Raw genomic sequence first — 12169 nt, forward strand, 5'->3', positions numbered from 1 at the left:
CAGGCTTGGGGCAGGTCTTATGGGTGAGACTGATCAGCTTGGGCTCAATACTGTAATGATGGTCCTGCTTCAGTCTGGGAAGTAATCTACCTGCTGCTACCTAAAGGGTCTTTGCACCACACTGATGACAGATGATAATACACGTAGGATACAAAGATGACCTAAGACATGTTCTAAAGATAGCAGTTGCTTCATCTGCTATGCAACTCATGAAATATGTTAGAAGTGATTCCCCCAGAGTATGATAATATAATACAATGTATTAACACTTTTGTAAAGTGGTTGACTTGATACCCCATGTCATTCTCATAGAAAATGGTACAGACAATTAACAGAGTGTATGCTAAAGAGATTAAGAATTCAATCCCTGACAGATTTCAATAAACTCTAATTCTCAGTGCAGTCACTGCTGAAGAGCTGCCTCTCAAATTTCAGATGGGAGCGGTGTGCCCATCTCTGGATAGTGTACAAGAGGAAAATACTTAGTCCAGTATTTCCAAGGAGTGTGGGAAAGAAGAAAGGAAGTCATCTGCTCACCTGAAATTTTTATTTGAGCTACTTCTCCATCTCCTCCTTCACTGTGTGCTCGGACCTCAACAACATATTCACCGTCACTGGGGACTGGGACCTCTATTGTGTGCTTTCCAGTTGAGAACAACTTGCCTTCGTGTTGTCCATCTGGTCTATACAGTACCTAGGAAAGTCATAGTAAGTATAGTTATTGAAATGCTACATTTCCATGAAAACAGTTACATATGTAGAGTGTATCAAGCAAGACATTAGGTTTTTATTTATATATGAAGCCTATATATCAAAACTTAGTGGCTGATACTACTTTTTCCATTTTTATGTAGAATGAATCCAGACAGGATGTTTCCTTATTATTTTCTCTTTTATAAAATTATGCCACCATTTGAAAAATAATTTCAGCCCCTACATTCAAAATAAGTAAGTAAATGATCAGGATAATAATACAGGGTGGCAAACAGCATCAAATAAAAATCTCAGAACTCAGCTGGGTCTTCTGACATAAAATTTATTACTATTTTCATAAATTAAACAACTATTAATTTTATTATTAACTCTCGGTGCTTTTAAACTATTGCAAATTTGATGGTATATGTCTTGTGGGACCTTTAGAAAAGAGATCCACTCTTTCTGGAATAATCTCTGTGAAACATTGTCAGCAATTCCCAGGAAGCAGTTCAACTCCTCAAGCAAAATTTGTACATGTAGAGCATGACACTAATTTTCTTGCTGCCAAGCAAGGAGCAAAGTTAGACAGGAATTAATTTTTGAAGCTTTCTACACACCCTGTTGTTAGTATATACACTTGCTCTAGTAATTGTATTTAATGAGGTTAAGTTTCCCTTCCTTTCCTCTACCTTCCCAGACTTTAAAGAACTCTTGTTCTAGGAACTGCAGCTCCCATGGAGATGAGAAAGGAATCTGCAACAATGCATTCTGCTACAAGGAAAAACTATTAAAGTGTTCAATTTTTAAACGTTATTTTTAGGCAATAGAAAATAAATGTAAGCATATGGGAGATCAGGTCATTGATCTAAACTTTCCCATAATATGGTTTACCACCCAAATGATTTTCAGTGCTCATTGCTTTCTCATTATATTGACTAAACCACTGGCTTTGCCCTAAGCCTGCGGGATGTCTGTGATCTCTGAGCACGATACCTTCATCTCTAGCATGCAACTGTGTTTGAGTCTGATTAGGTACCAAAATTCAACGCTGCCTAAAAAATGCACCTCATATAGCATACATAAAAATAAAAGATATTCTCATCGCTCATACTTTGTATCCTTCGACTGCAGACTCATTTGACATTGCCTTTACGTGATCCCAGGTGATGATGTACCTTGAACCAGATCTTACAGAACTGATAATTCTTGGACGTTGGCTCGGAGCTGAAAAGCAACATATGTATAATGTGCACATAAATAAGATTTCATAAAGGTTCAATGACATTTTTATTAAGACATGAAAAAATGTAAAAAGGGAAATTAGGCTGATCTTTATGTGATTAAAGGATAGTCTCCTTGCTGGAATGAACCACTACAGCTCCAGCCAGGCAATTTTGGATGGCTTGTGCAGTGGCTGCTTTGTGGCTTTGCCCTTCTGTGTTGCCAGAATGGAAGTGGCCAACATTACCCTTCACTATGCTGCTGACCATGTGTGTTTGCTGGCTTGCAACTATGTTCAGAACCTCCCAGAAATGTGGCTTAAGTCAGATTTATTAATTGAGATTAAATATTTAACTAACCATTTAAAGACATTTTTACAGCATTTAACTCAGTAGAAATGGGAGTACCCCACTGCAGATATCATTGATTAAAATTCATGCAATAAGCTTATAAAATGGAGTTGTCTTATTCAACACGAATCCTGTAGGCGCAAGTTGTACAATACACTATTTACTGACAGAAATCCTCTAATTGTACATATTTTTAGCCCATATAAGTGTGTTTTAAAGACACAAGATGTGTTTCTTACTGAACATTGCTCAGCATTTGCAAGTGCTAGGTATCATCATTAGGATAGGAGCTATCTCCAGAAATCTATTATGGCATGTAAATTAAAGGGTGTGATTCAGATCACCCGCTTTTCAAGGCTGCCTGATCCTGGCTCCCTCTGCTAATGAAAATGGCAATTGGTCACATTTTAATCATCAGAATACAATCTTTTTTGCTATTGACTAAACAGCTAAACAGGGTTTAGCTACCGAAGTAATAGCTAGTGTGAACTGTTCATCATTTGGAATATCACATCCAGCTCATGGCCCCCGAGTACTAGAAAGACACTAGTAATCTTTAGTGAGTTCAGCAGAGGGCACTGACCTGGTGGGGAGCTGGAGCATTTGTCCTGTGAAGGGACCATGACACAGTTAGGCTTGTTCACCCTGGAGAAAAGACTGCTTTGGAGAGGGCCAAAGAGCCACCAGCCTGTTTTCACAGGGAGGCTATCATGGATCCAGTTTCTTCAAATTGGTATGGCAAGAGAATGAGTGATTAACGGCACGGATTTGATTAAAAGAGGCTCAGACTAGATGCTCAGAAAAAGTCAGGCAGTGGAATAGGTTTCCCAGAGAGGCTGTGCAGTCTCTATCCTTGGAGGATTATGATCCAACTGGATAAAGCCCTGAGCAACCCGGTCTGAGCTTATAGCTGACTCTCCTATGAGCCTACAATCTTAGTCTCTTTACCATCTTTTGTAAAATATCCACATTGTACATGGCAACAAAGAGAGGAAGGAGATCCTTAGTAGAAATTTTCAGACAAAGAACCAATACCACATACAGGGAGAATTTTGGGCAGAACATTGGGCATATGCACAAGAAGCCAAGTTTCAAAACCTGAGGGACACGATGCAATAATGAAGCACATGACATTACACTTCATCTAATGCTCCATTTACTTACGTGCTTTCCTGGTAATAATATCGATGGTTGTACTGGGAGGCCCATAGCCTGCACTATTGAAGGCAGAAACATCTACATGGTAGCGAGTATTAGGCTTCAGGTTTTCTAGTTTTGTTGAATATTCTTGATTGCTCACTTGTACCCGCTGTGCAGCTGCTTCTTTATCATGAGCAGCCCAGTAACGAATCTATAAGCAAGCAAATTGAAGGATTAAATTTAACATATATAGTCATAAAGAAAGTTTATATAAAATCATGGATGCTGGGTATACTACATACTCTGAGTAATAAGCTAAAAGAAATCTAACAGCAATAGCATGGAATTCCTTCATCAGGCTGTGATTTTAACCAAGTTACATGGAGACATATAGAAATAGAAATAAATTCAGATTTTATTATGAAACCTTTTCTCAGAATGGTTTTACTTTTTTTCAGCTATGTCATTAGAAGTCTGGGAGATGGATAATGCCTCCAGAGAATAAGTATTTTCTTCTTGCTGTTTTATTTGAGCATTTTACTCTGAACTTTAATATTGTTTTGCTACACTACACTGTAGTCTATACTCTGCTAATGTTTTCACATATTTTGTTTAAAATGTCTTATAAATTTAATCTTTTTGTACTTCTATCCAAGGAATGAGTATTTAGTCATGTTACTTGTATGTGCAGGTCTAGTTATGTATACTTAGCCATTTTCTAAAGTTCTTTGGCTAAATTCAATCAGATTTTATAATACAATATGGTATTTGTCAAAGTAGATAAGAAACTGAAAATGCTTGAACTATGGGAAAAGCATCAATGTAAGCTTGTAACATCTTAAAATCCAAATTCAATTAACTCTACATAGAAATTCTGTGAGGCTGTTTTTCCCAAGAAACTGTTCCATTCTACTTCAATTCATTACGCATTACAAAGCACCAGTTTAAAAGAGAGTAATTCCTATGGAGTGATGCCATTCCATAGAGTCTGTCACATACAGAGGTGCTATTCTGCATGGCCTTGTGAGATGCAAATGAGAGTAAAACACTGTCAGTCTCTGGGTTTTGTCCAGTTTATAACCATTTGCACAAGACTAAATTACTACACTAACCTGAAAGAGTGGAGACCAGGCCCATTACATTTTGACTTCGAGTGTTTTTATTCTCAGCGTTTCTGCTCAGCTTCTGCCTGCCTTCATAATGATTTTTGGGTATGCAACATGAAGACCTTTTAATTCTTTTTAGGAAGAGCTTAATGTTGTTGGTAATTTCAGGCTCTAGGAAAAATCTTGCACTGTAAGATTTGACTGGTGACATCAGGTATCCTGTTATTTTATCTTTTAAATAGCAACCGCTTTAATCTTCTGTTCTGCTGACATTAGTTTTCCTTGGAAACCTCATTTAAGAAATAGGTTATAAGAGCAGACAGTTTGTCAAAGTGTTAATATCACAGTTCTCCTCATTACAACCCTTGCTTGGCAAGGCCTTATTTTCTCCTGTTTGCGTTTACATTAAAATGCTTAATAAGAACGTTGTTTTACCTCAGAGCATGTACTGTGGCTGAATGAGGAGAGGTGCAGCAGAGCATTTCTCTTCACTTACTCCAAATGCCTTTGGACATGGTAACAATCAATATCACTACACAGAGGTTACTCTGATTAAAAATACTAAGTTAATTAATTAATTAATTACTAAATTAAATATTAAATACTAAAGTCTCTCAACTGTTGCCTCGGTCTTGCTCACCAGTGTTAGAGGCTACTTATGCTCTGGTTATTATAAATGTGACAATTTCATAGGGACTTTTTTCACTTTTTCCTGGTGTAGAGAGAATCATATTGTATCTGCAGGCCAAACTGGCTCCCATTCTTAAATACAGTATGCATACCTGCCCTTCAGCAGGCACAAATGGGTAATTTTTAGTTATATTAATGTATGTCCTGCACAGTGGTTTGGAAGTTTAATCCACTAGCATCCTAAACATCAGTTTACTGTAATTTAGGCACTCTCACTCATGAAATTCCCACTTATCAAGGTGGCTATTTTACTGAGTCAACAGCCTTTGCCCCAAAATGAGTGAGGAATATGCACCCAATCCATCCCACAGGCTCCTCCAGCAGGGTGGTAACCTCCACTTGATGAATGGTTTCAAACTGGTGTGGATCTGAATCTGTCACAGCCATTTCAGGTGAAGGTCTGACTATGATCTTCAAGTCAGATTTTTTTTTATATGATTATAATTAACAAATTGTTGTAGATGAGCTGCTGTGGTTGAGTGCAACCAGCTGTATACCATAAGCTTTTGACTCTATGTGGCTGACTCAAGAGTGAGAGGGCGTGTGCATCAGGAGCTAGAAGACGTCATGTCTATCTCTGTCCCTGAGTTCAAACAAGTTTCTAGCCTGCAGCAAAGGGATGTCTGTGAAGTTCTAGGTGGCCAAAAGTTTATTAGCTACGACAGGACCAATGGTAGCTTTGTTCTTGATATTAACTGGCCACTGAAGACTAATTAATTCACTTTTAGTATGTTCTATTATGTTAATTAAGTACCTGCTTTACATAAAAGATGGCAAACACACTTCATGAGAAGATTTTGTTAATCATGGAGCATATGCTGGAAGCCTTTGAATGCCTCTGACTTGCAAAACTTTCTACAATCCTACTGTTCATTTGCACTACACTGATGCTAAGGGCATAATATAACAAGTAATATACAGCATCAAACAAGAGAAGTGAGAACAATGTATGAAAATGTAAATTACTTCACTGAGAGCATATTACATTTCAGGCAGAAGTAATATAATGTAAAAATTAAAATAAATTTAAATCTCAAATATTATTGTTCTTGGCTGCAATGTTGTGGAATTAACTACTGCTATAGTGTTTGGGCTGTGTGTCACATACTCAGAATGTTCTTCTCTACCTCCTCATTTAATATAAAGTAATATCTATCATTTGGGTCACTGTAGCTACACTTGGAAAAGAAAAAATTTGAAATTAGACGACTGCCTTGAAAGCTAAGAAACAGTACTGTCTTCTTTACACTATTCCTACATTTCTTTTCTCACTTATTATTTAAACATTTTAAAAATCTCTTGAAATAACTTGGAAATTTCTTTCATTCTCCTGCCTCTGGAAGTGATATGTAGAATTCAATGCCCCATTGCTTCAAGAAGTCACATTTTCTCACTTTGCTCTGTAGCCACTGTGTCTTTTTATTAGAGAGCTTGGACAATAATCCTGGACAGACTGCTTTTTCCTGGTGCTCTGCATTTACCTTGGTAGGATAACCCATAGATAATGAATCACTGGGGGACACAGGAGGGAATTTCACCCCAGCTCTAGAGTCTGTTGTGGGAGACAAGCCAATAGTGACCTGTGGAAAGGGAATGTCTTTGCCATCATGAATTAGTGCAGCCCTCCATGCTGAAATCAGGGAAAAACACTCTCTTTCATGGTCCTCTCCTCTATTCAAATTGTAATATACTGAAATACACCAGAAGTTGTTGCTGTGTCATGAAACAACAGCTGTCATATTCATGAAAGTTTTACATAGGAGAAACATAAAAGAGATACTTTACTCATACTAAGACATAATGCTAATAGCATATTTCAGTAAACAAGAGACAATGGTGGTGAGTAGTGATAAATTTGTTTCATAAAAAAAACATATATGTATTGCATAGAAGCAACAGGAAATACAGATAGCATCTTTGGCACTGCATGCACTGAAGAGCTGTGGCTTTTTAGCAGGCTATCGCAAGAACACATAAATCTTAAATTCTCTGTATGGATGGAGATAGTTTTCATACTTTATCTCTTGTTTAAGTGTGAGCTGAGGATATTCCTCTGTAATGGCAAAATGTATCAGCTCACACTCATCACCATGAGGGCAGTCATCCTGACAGTATGCATTAGTGTCCAGAAAATCTGACTCCTCCAGGTGTGAAAAGCATTGTGTCACAGGTGAAATACCTTCAGGTACTTTGCTCAGGGGACTCCCACCTCTTAAGCTCTAGCATTTAAAAGGTCAATTATGCAATTTTCAGGTAATAATAAAGACCAAAATGAAATTGAGAAGGTGTTCTGGTGAATGAGGGGTTTTGCTAATTTGTGTTACAGCTGAGTAGTAATTAAAAAATAAATATTGGACTATTTCTTGATGCCTATAGAGACAAAGCCTTCCTGATGTATTCACTGGAATTTTATGATGTAGTTCGAGTGCTTCTTCTCCCACAACTTGTACTGTAACTTCACAAAAGCTATCTACAGCTTTGGCCTTCCAGAAGAGCTCTCTCCATTTTTGCCCCATCCTATGGCTCCTTCAGGACTGATGGGAGATCTGATCTTCAGGAGCATAGGATCTTCTTCTCGCCCTCAGGGTAGAAGCACAGGCTTGCCCTTTCCTGCTTTCCCCACTACTAGAATAAAGCTGGTGATTGCTCTAGAGAAAAAGATCTCAGAATTAACACCTTACTGAGCTTCGTGGGGCAGTAATTCATGCTTATCAGTCTGTTTATTGTGTGGCCAGATGGGAGCACAGTCCTTATAAGTAGAAGGTTACTTCAGAAAAAGAGAGGAAAAAAAGAAGAAATTCATTGTAATACCACTGCTCACTTTACATATTCAAGCCACCCAGTTAATACTGGATTTGTGGAAGCATAATGCTTCTCTAGGAATGAGTGGATGAACTTACACTCCAGCTGTCAAAATAAGACCACAGCCAGCACCTCTATATTCTAAGAGAACCCTCCGTCCCTTCCCAGGGTATCCCACCTTTGTTCAGAACAGCAGTTATTCTCTTTTCAGTCCAAAGATCCTTCACACTTCTTTCCATTTCTTTTTTTCTTTTTAATACTGACTGTCCTGTGCATCCTGTTCTTTCCTTCTGAATCCCCTCCCTTCTTTCTCTGATTTCCCCTGACAGCAATTCAGATGGTTTTTAAATAAAATAAAGTAAAATTTTAAAAAACAGCGAGAAGTGAGTTGCTATGGGAATATTTTCCCACCACGTTCTTTCTGTATTCATCCTGCCCCCTCCAGCCTTCCTACCCCAATCCCCACCACAGCTCTCAACATCCATTGCCATGTTCTAGGGCTACTGCAATCCCAGGCTCTCCAGCGCTCTCCTGCTCTCTCCACAAGTCCCCCGGTGTGTGCCTGCCTGTTCTGGTTATTCAGGGTGAGCAGGGCTTCCTGCACGGTTCCTGTGCTGACTGTCCAGCTCGGGAGTGCAACGCTCCTTCATGGCTGGATGGTTCCAGCTGACAGATCTGGGCACTCCACCCAGCTCTCAGCTACGACCATGAATTTGTCTGTTCTGTTCTAGTTGCACAATCCCTGTGAAACACCAGACCAGTGGGCTGCTTTAGTAAATTAGAAGTTACTGTTGATGTCCTATTGAGATTAGGAAATATAGAAACAAGTACTACCAATTAAAAGAACATTTATGCATCTACTCCAGTCCTCAAAATACATTTTATGAGGTTACTCCACATTCATACGCGCTCATTTTGGAACTCAAGAGTCTACCACCAAGCAGCCAGCAACCTAAATCACAAAGCAAGTCACTAACAAACTAAGGCCCCAGTCCCTATTTTGGTGTGCAGCCAAAGTACACTGGCTGTACGCTGCAGAGTTTGTCACCTTCCACTCTGCATGGATGATGTTAGAACTTCCCTGCTGGAGTATCATGTGGCCATTCCGGGTTGCACCCTCCACCCTGTGACTGTTGTCATTGTTGTACAAGGTAAAAACCAATTTTTACCAGCAGTAACACTTAGTCTTGGAGCAGATGAACATACCTTCAAGCTCTTTTTCATGTGGAGAATAGAAATCATGAACAAAACATTGTTGTCTTCCACAATAGCACTGGCTCTGTCACTTACTGTAGGATTTGTGACTGAGTTATATTAATAACTGCTGATAATTTAAATGGGCCACGAGTTATTTACAATTTCACGTCTGTGTTGACAATTACTCCCAAAACTTAATTTCAATATGTTTTGAGAAGGTAGAGATAGGCATTGAGTTACGTAACATAAAGAGACAAGATTCTTTTATGAAATAATGATGCCTTTTTTCACTTGAAGAGTGAGCACATATATTTGTTGATATGTTTTAGTAGTGAAGTACATAGCATCAAAAATAATCTGCTTCTCAGGATGTGAAATCTATACAGTAAATGACACCTACAGAGAAGTGAATGCTGAGAGACAGAATGCTAGAATAGGAATTATCCTTGCATTTAACTACTGAAATAAAATGAATGAGAAGATAGACAGTGTCACCTCTAAACTCACCTGATATCCTTCCACAGATTTATCAGTAACATGGTGCCAAGAAACAGACATTTCAGAAGATGACAAAACTTTTACGCTCACATCTGTAGGTACTTCAGTTGGGGCTGGAAAATGAAACACATGTTAAACATCCAATGACATTGTTATACTGGCTTACAGAGGCTCCTCTCACATCAGTATTTTGTATCATTTTCTTGGTATAAGGGGGCCAAGTGTGTTAGTTTTTATTCTGTTTTGACTTCAGTAAACTTTAAATTTTATGGTGATCTGTATGGGAAATGACTCTATAAAAACAAAGCAATGATTCTATTACTTGGCTTAGACTATGTATTTTTATGCTTCAACAGATTCCATGCTGAAATCTGTGTAAATTAAAAACAGACTTTTATAAATAGAATGAAGCATCCAGTGATATTTTACTAAATTGGACAGCAGCTCACAGATTACGTACATCAGATTTTTTAAGCTAGCTACACACAAATATTCATGTATATGTCAATTAATCATGATGATACAGTTTTTATGAGACCAGATATTAGATACAGAGCTGGCCACTGACACATACAAATTTGAACATAGGTGTGAAATAATCCAAGAGCATCCTTCTATTAGGCATATATCCCAAAGTTGATTTTGTTCATGTTCTTATATTTGGACACCAGCCAATGAAGAATACAGACCATTATAATGTGATATGCTTTTATTCAAGGCTTAGAATATTAAGTTCTAGCTTAATTATAAGAGGCTGTTAACTTCACTGTCACTTGCATTTTAAGTGAGGTGAAGAATTAAAAAAGGTATAAATTTAGCAATGTCTATAAAAGATAAAGTTTTCCAAACTAAGAACAGTTCTCTGTCGTGAATCTTTTGAAACAAGTTGCAACAGACAGGCATGGGAGCCCGAGCTGAGGAAAGCTTTCATATACTTAATCTTCCAACTGGGCATCCAGTCAACTATGCATCAAAACAGCCACAGCTAAGAAAAAAATCAGTTACATCTCTCATGAAAAGTATCCTAGGTAACAAAATAATCTTATATGCAAAGTTACCTTTTGTAATTGTCTTTCAATGACTGTTAATAATGCAAATGTGTAATTAAAAAATGATACATTATTGCAAAATTGTTTTTACAATGACAGGAATTTAGATAAGCAAGAGGCCTGTGCCTCATTACTAGCAAATATTACTCACTACTAGCAATGGCAGGTATGACTAGTAGTTGTCGGATATGGAACTTGGCTAAAAACACATGGGAACACAGAAATTCCCCAGTCACTAAAGTGAATAAAAATGCCCACAGTTATAACTAGACTATGGAATATTATATGGAATATTGTATGACCATATTGCTTTAAAATCTCACTAATATCTTTGAGAAGTTGTGCTGTCTGATATTTCTAATACCACTTGCTGATTCAGAGGTATAGAAGTACAGGTGGAATAGATGTGATCATCTAATCTATTCCCAAACCACTGTCAGACTCTCCTCCATTGTATGTTTCATATTGAAAAGATCCAACTGCCAGCAATTTTGCTGATACAATACTCTAAACAATATTTCATCTGCTTATGCTTGCCTATGAACTCCAAATAATTTATATCCCTTTTTGGCATTTATATTCTATAAATATTTTGCAGTCTCTCCTGAGCCAGAAAGATGACATCAGCTGCTTTTTTCTTTCTAGCCTTCTAATTCAGTTATTCTACCAACAAAGGAAGCAATCACATGGGCCTCACAATATGTTCTCTTTACTGAAGAAACAGTGATCGTCACACAATTGTCTTCTGACCTTAACTATACAAATTTAAGGATGGGAGCCAGTAAGCAAGTTACAAGGTACTGAGGTGACTTTGTGCAAATTCTGATGCCAGCAGAAAACTGCAGAACATTCTTTGGAATAACTTTCTTTACATCTATTGGAAAAATTCCTTCTAACCTGCCATGCTGTTCCTGCATTTGATATGGTCAGTAGACAGGATCATATCTCTGCACAGGAGCTGTGACTGCTACTGGTAAGGTTTGGAACACCATGAATCTGATTGCTTTGATGACTCTTGTGCTTGAAATCAAAGAAAAGATGTAGGTTCACTGAGCTTCTATGCCTTTTGCTGCCTGAATCTGGCATCATTTAACCACAAGTGTTTCTATCAAGTGTTTAGACCTTGCTAAAGTATATGGTAGAACATCAGCAGCCACTGAAGTGACTTCTTTATCTGGAAGCTGGCATTACTGCACCTTTGCTTTTCTTCTGTCTTTTGGAGCTACTAGGGTCTGCCATGTCTCTGAACTTAGAGAGCTATACAAACACACTGCCATCCCTCACATGGTTAGTATAATCATCATATAAATACATGGGAGCTTATCAGTCAGCTGTTGATAATGTCTCTGAGAAAGGATGGATACCAAAATGTTATTTGGCAGATACGGCTTTTATTACACCATAGCTATTTACTAACTCA

At 37.9% G+C, this 12169-nt stretch overlaps 1 protein-coding gene across 1 annotated transcript in view; it reads right to left on the reverse strand.

Moving 5' to 3' along the window:
- The window catches only part of CNTN1 (contactin 1), a 178728-nt gene that overhangs the window by 17896 nt on the left and 148663 nt on the right, over nucleotides 1-12169 (reverse strand). The window contains exons 20-23 of the mRNA XM_014964133.1: nucleotides 9710-9813; nucleotides 3432-3618; nucleotides 1808-1920; nucleotides 538-694 (exon numbers count right to left, since the gene is read on the reverse strand). Of these exons, the coding sequence (XP_014819619.1) occupies nucleotides 538-694; nucleotides 1808-1920; nucleotides 3432-3618; nucleotides 9710-9813 (561 nt within the window). The remainder of the gene's footprint in view (nucleotides 1-537; nucleotides 695-1807; nucleotides 1921-3431; nucleotides 3619-9709; nucleotides 9814-12169) is intronic.

Source organism: Calidris pugnax, unplaced genomic scaffold (genome assembly GCF_001431845.1).
Source record: "Calidris pugnax isolate Ruff unplaced genomic scaffold, ASM143184v1 scaffold44, whole genome shotgun sequence".
NCBI classification, from domain to species: Eukaryota; Metazoa; Chordata; class Aves; order Charadriiformes; family Scolopacidae; genus Calidris; species Calidris pugnax.